The sequence below is a fragment of the Motacilla alba genome, chromosome 4 (assembly GCF_015832195.1).
Source record: "Motacilla alba alba isolate MOTALB_02 chromosome 4, Motacilla_alba_V1.0_pri, whole genome shotgun sequence".
NCBI lineage: Eukaryota > Metazoa > Chordata > Aves > Passeriformes > Motacillidae > Motacilla > Motacilla alba.
In genome coordinates this window covers 5,441,808-5,447,922 of record NC_052019.1, presented here as the reverse complement: position 1 = coordinate 5,447,922, position 6,115 = coordinate 5,441,808, and the positions used below count along the sequence as shown (strand labels likewise).

The 6,115-nt window shown below is 47.3% G+C and overlaps 1 protein-coding gene across 1 annotated transcript; it reads right to left on the bottom strand.

Annotated features, from left to right (window-relative positions):
• Positions 1 to 869: 869 nt before the first annotated feature.
• On the bottom strand, positions 870 to 3,997 carry FABP1 (fatty acid binding protein 1). The gene is made up of 4 exons (XM_038136113.1): positions 3,842 to 3,997; positions 2,660 to 2,832; positions 1,535 to 1,627; positions 870 to 993 (listed from the first exon to the last, which is right to left on the bottom strand). Exons 1-4 carry the CDS (start codon positions 3,906 to 3,908, stop codon positions 943 to 945), a joined length of 384 nt encoding a protein of 127 aa, XP_037992041.1. The 5' UTR covers positions 3,909 to 3,997; the 3' UTR covers positions 870 to 942.
• Between the last annotated feature and the right edge of the window lie 2,118 nt (positions 3,998 to 6,115).

Below are 6,115 nucleotides of genomic sequence, written 5' to 3'. Positions count from 1 at the left end.
TCTTGGCATGAGGATCAATGTTGACCTGTAATATGAAAACCTTTCCTGGGCACAGAGGAGTCCTGGCAGTAGCCTTGGAAAAGACAGGTAAGAGGAAAGAGTTTCCTTTCCTGTGTGCAGCAGAAAACCGCATCTCCATTTGGCCTGAAGTGCCAAGCAGGAGCACAGGAGATGACTTTGGTGCTCCCTCTGTCTACAACTGTGAACAAGCAGCCCTTCTCCTGCCAGGAGAGAAAACCTGTATTTCACCCTGGAAGAAGTGTTTAATTCCAGTTCAACCCAATTTATCAGGTGCAGCTTGGGGTGAAACACACCCTGGATACCTGTGGCAGTTGTGACCCTCCTGCTGGTGGGAAGGGATGGGGAGGAGATGGGGATGGGGTGACCAGAGCCTTTGGGGCTGGATGCCACTGCAGAGGTGTGAGGATGAAGACAGCAGCTGGTAGCCTGTGCTGGTTTCTTTCCCAAAGCAGCTTCCAAAACAGGATCACTGGTGCTTCCTTGACTCCACCAAAACCACCCCAAATCCTTTGGCCCTGCTGGTCACTGATCACTTTGGCCATGTCTGCAAGGAAAGGGAACAGAGCCCTTTTCCTGACCAGTGCTCCCCAGCCCAGATCAGCCACGGGTGCAGGACCCACCAGGGCATCCCCAGCAGGCTGCTGGCACCTGTCCCCAGGAAAGGGCTGGAAGAACACTCGTCAGCATGTGTCACTCAGTGACTTTGAGCCTGTGCCTTGCCTCAGCTCCATTTCTCCAACACCAGCACACCCTTGGACCAGTTTGTTGCCCAGTTTCTACCATTGCTTCCATGAGCTTTGGAGGCTTGTGTCTATTATAGCAGCAATGAAGAGGTTGATGACAATGAAGAGGATTCAATAATTTTTTTTTTATTTTAATGGCCACATTTTACATGGTAAATTGCTGGCACATGTAATATTTCTAGATTCTCTTGCTGACTCTCTTCAAGGTGAGGTCACCCATGGTCATTGTCTGAAAAAGAAATGGAAAGTGTTAGCTTTTTATGAATTTGTAGAATCAGTGAATATCTCAAGTTGGAAGGCACACATAAGGATCATCATAGTATTTAGCTCCAAACTATACTTAGGATATGGTCTTGCAAATCAAAACAGGACTGATCCCCAGTCTACATCTCATAAACTGGATTTTTAAAGCTTTGGATTTCTTCATGAATACCCCAAAGCACTTAGGGATAAGCTGGCATCCCTCAGCTGGGATCAGTTTGCCTCACCTTTCTTCTCTAAGAGTGCCAAGTCCTGGCACATACCCGTTCCTCTGGGTGGGTGAGAACATGCCCTCATTACCCAAAACTTTGATCAGCTGTGCCTAAACTGGGGTCTTAAAAAGTACTTTCTAGATCATACTCTAATGAGAAACTGCCTTCAGCTCCTGGCTGCAGAGCCTGTGTGCAAGCACGTGCTCTGCTCCAGCACCTCCCAGTGCCTCTGTAGCTTCCTAGGGCAGGCTCCTGAAGGCAGCCCTGCTGTTCCAGCCATTGCTCTTCTACACTCACGTAGGTGATGGTGTCTCCGTTGAGCTCCGTGACGGATTTCATCCCTTTCACCTGTGTGACCAGTTTGTTGTTACCCTCCATCTGCACAACAACCTGGTGGAAGACAGAAGCATTCATGTTATTGCTGGAGACCACCTCGACCCCTGCATGTTGACCTTCCCCTGCCACAGCAGGAGGGGACTGCAGAGCCACCTGAGCTGCACATCTGAAAAGGCTACAGACAGCACCAGCACCCCCAGGGCAGCTGTCACAGATCAATGAAATTAATCAAATAAATAAGACAGCAAAGCCCATTTCTGCTTATCTGTCTTGCCCAGCTATAAGATGTGTTCATTTGCCCTTGAGCTGCTAATATACAGATGCTAAAAGTCTTCTAATAACTGTTTCCCCCTGGTTTATGCCAAAGGGAGTGCAGTGAAGCTGGAAATCGTGACACAGCTGGTAGAGCTCTCAGAGCCCCATTCACAGGGCATTTCTTTGGTGATCACCCCTCCTGCTTTCAAAAATCCCTGCAATTCCATCTTCTCCTGAGGCAGAGATGAGAGGCAGATTTCATCAGTGGTGTTGCCTTGACATTCTATGAACCATTGGAAACTAATGTTCAGGAAAGAGACCACCCAAGTTCAAGGGTGGTAACTCCTCACCTTGCCAAATCATCTCCCCCAGGGTAACCTGAAGCAGTGGGAAAGGCTAGCAGAGAAGCTAACAACTACTGGGACTTAAAAGGAGAGATTTATTGGTTCATGATTGATTATCTGATTTTCCTGCATTACCTTTGAGTCAACAAAATTAAGGCAGAGGTATGCTTTGTGTTGCATCATGACACAAAGTCAATCCTTTTGCACCTCAAATCGTTCAGAACATTTCCTGTCAAAGATTTTTACCAAAGCATCTCTATCCCCCTTTTCTAAATGGGATATTAAAACACTGGTTTCTAGTGTTTTCCAAAATTATTATTGAAATAGATTCAAAAAAACAAGGCTTCTTCTGCAGGAAGTGCAGTGCATTAATTAATACCTGTGGTATGGTCAGTCCCTTTGCTCATATGCAGAGAGAATAGCTGGAAAGGAAATTTAATGTCCCTGAGCCCCCATGGCCCTGGAAGAGGAGGGGCTGCTCACTCACCTTCACTTTCTCTCCATTCAGCATCTCTATCTCACTCTCCTCCCCAATGGTGAACTGGTTTTTCACCACTTTGGAGCCAGTGGTCACAGTAACTGTGAACTTTTTCCCATCCTGCACAATTTCTGAGACGCTCTTGAGGTCCTTGCCCTTCTGGATCTCGTCCTCAGGGAGCCCTGCCCAGGAACAAAAGACACTGAGTGAACGGTGGAGCCATCTGTGGGTAGATTGCTGCCGCTGAACAAATCAATGTAGCAGGATTTGGGAACATACAGTTGGGAAAATTTCTATTCCAGTGTAGAAACCCTTTCAATGATGGTGCTTCCCCAAGAGCCATATGTCCCTGAGTCTGCTGGGGAGGAAGATTAATACTGTCATCCTGAATTTCGTGTGGGAACTAGACATGTCCTGTGTCTAGATGACCTGACTGGGAGCACAAATACCACCTCTCTGTCTAAGAATAAATCCTGCTTTCCTTCCTTCACTGATAGGCAAAGAAAAATGGATTAAATAAGACAGAATAAAGGAACAAAGTGGTTTTTTTATGAGATTCAGGAAATCTTCTCCCAAAGCCTGAAGGTGATCTGACAGGTAGAGCCCTTCTGGCTCATAACCGTGCAGAAATATTGCAAAGCCCCCTGGATTCCTGCAGGACCACATTCCCTGTCACAGACACAAGTGGAAATCTATCAGACACATTCATCATTCAGCATTTACACAACACCAACCATTGTTCTGCTGAACGGTGGGATGTGAGGCTGTACAGCATCACAGCACAGTGGCTGAGCAATGTCCTGCTTGCCCTCAAATTTCACAGCCTGATGGAGCAGGTCTGCAGTGCCCCCAAGCCACCAAGGTCCTGCAGGCTTATCACGTGTGTGCAGCACTCAGCCACAGTGGCCAGTGGCTGCAGAACCTGCCAGGACTCACTTCCTGCAAGCCATAAAGCTTCACCCATCATCTCCTGACCTCCCACCCCAGACAGAGAGATGCTCTCTCTTCTATTTTGAGATCACATCTCCACACAAATACATTTTAAAACCCCATAATTACAAGGTGACAGACAAAACCAGGAAATCTCAGAGATATCTCAATCTACGTCATCAGAACATCAGCACAGTTGGCTCCCAAAAATCAGTGGGATCTGCAGAGACAAAGCAGTACACAGCACATGCAGGCACATACCGAGGGCTCTCATAAAGGGCTCAAAGTTTTCCTGGTGCTGGAGCTCGTATTTTCCATTGAAGCTCATGGTGGAAAAGCTCTCTGTGCTCCTAACACAAGAGAAGGTGCCTTGCTGGTAAGCAGAGCTTGGTTTTATATCATCCTTCTGCCTTAACAGTTGGTCAGAGGTAAGATGATGTAATTGGTTTATGGGCATGTTCAAACATTAACATAAAACTGGGCAATGGTCAGTGATAAATTGCTCTGCATTTACAGACCACAATTTACAACGTGGGGGCAGGGAAAAACCCATAAAATACATTTTATGGAGGTTGTAATTTGGCATCCATAAACAAATGATAAAAAAAAATTATAATTATTGTGTAAAGAGGCTCATTATCAGAGGAACGAGCCAAATCATCTAATGAGTTTGCAGTCTGGAAGCACGTATGTGGAGGAGGAGAATGTGGTGCCTGTGTGTTGCCTGGAGCTGACACTGGGGGCTTTCTGCTCGCTGGTGTGTGTAGGGTGGGTCTTTAGCACTGGCAGAACAGTGGCTGCACACTGGCAGGGACTGACTCACTCACAGACCTGTGCTGGTGGGGTTTGGTGTAACCCAGCTGTAGCAGCAGCACAAACCCATCGCTGTTCTCTAAGAAAAACACTCCAAATCAATTCCTGGCCTTGCACTGGTCCACCTGAAGGCTGCAGTTTGAATCAGGCTCCACCTCTATGGTCCTGCATGGATAGAGAACTGGTGCCATTAGTGATCTACCAAATCGCTTTCATCTCCTTTCCCCATAGGAGTCACAGTCACTCATGTACTGAAGATGCATTCCAGTCCTTGGAGCTGCAATTCTCCCAAGCACCACATTAGAAGAAGGGCCATCAGCAGCCTCCAAGCTGAGCTCAATTCCTCCCTCCAAAGGAGGACTCAGAGCTGGGCTCCTCTTCCAGTCCTGTCCCTTTGGCTGAGCACCCCAGGACTGCTTCATGGCATCTGAGCATCCATCCTCTGGGTCTGAACTCCCAGGCTGGGCTTCTTGCCTCAATGAATTCCTCCTTCCTCTCAAAGTCAGCTCACATCTTTGTCTTTTTTTGAAGTGAAATCATGTATAAGAATGAAAAAGACCTATCTCCTTCCAATTTGGAGACGCTGTCAGAGCCTTCTGCTGCCGTCTGTCCTGCTGCTGCCACCTCAGCCCCGCTCTCTGTGCTGCAGTAGTGAGCCTCAGTTTCTGGTTAATTAGTACAGGCAGTGTCTGCCAGATGAGGCAAGAGAGGGAAAACCTTGGCTGGTGGGACGGACAGTGGATGAAGTTGGCTGGGAGGGGGGAAAATCCGCAGGGACATCATCCCTATGCACTGTGAAGGGAGCCAGGCAGGTTCAGAGAGCATTGATGGAGGGGTGGATTGACTCAGCAATTTCTCCAAACAGCTTTTCGGGGTTTTTTCCCCATTTAACCCCCATTGATGTCATGTTAGGAACTGTGTTTCATTTTTATGCCTGCCTCAGGTGAATAGCCTGGTGTCACATGGGGCTGTGCTGACATGACCCTTTTCAGTGTCCTTTTCATGGGGACAGCGGTGACTGACCTCTTTTGCTGTGTCCTGGCAGCACCCTGAGCTGCTAGATACCTGCCTCCTGTCAGCCAACATTCTCTGGCCATGGGCTACCTGGAAGCACATGTGTGCCTCCCACATTTTCGTGCCCTGGAGCTCCAGCTGCTCCTCCAGGCAATTCAGGTTCCCTCTCTTTGCATGATGGGGAGAGAGATTAGGCTTGAAAAAACTGCAGAGTCCCCAGGCCCACAGTGTCCATGGAGATGAAGCTCCTAAGGGCTGGATGTCACTCCTCAAATGTTAAAACTGTCAAGGACTCTCTTGGTAACAGGGCAGAAATTTTTCCATTTTTCCATTTCCAGTTGTCCATTCACAGAAATGGACAACTCATGAGAGAATTCACCCCATTTGGAACCCAAGTTGTTTTCTGTAGGTATCCTCTCCTCCTCTGCTTACTGTGAATAGCTATAACATATCTGTGCTCCTGATTTGCTATTGCTAAATGGGGACTATGGGTCGCTGTTAGAAAGTTTGGAAATGTGACCAGCTGATTTTTGATCAATCAACAAAAATAAAACCTCTTTGTGTTCTGTTGGGCTCAATGTTATTTTACTTTAGCAAAGAAATGCAGTTTGTACTAAAGAAAGGAGAAATGCTTATTGAATGAAGTGTGGCCAAGGTAATTATTATCTAGCCAGGCCTGCTGAGCAAATGGCAGGTGAGATAAACTTA

Coding starts and splice junctions, on each gene's coding strand:
- FABP1 (XM_038136113.1), bottom strand. CDS start 3,908: ATGAGCTTCAATGGAAAATACGAGCTCCAGCACCAGGAAAACTTTGAG. Junction 2,833..3,841: donor GCCCTTTATGAGAGCCCTCG/GTATGTGCCTGC, acceptor GTTCCTGGGCAG/GGCTCCCTGAGGACGAGATC. Junction 1,628..2,659: donor TGAATGGAGAGAAAGTGAAG/GTGAGTGAGCAG, acceptor GTCTTCCACCAG/GTTGTTGTGCAGATGGAGGG.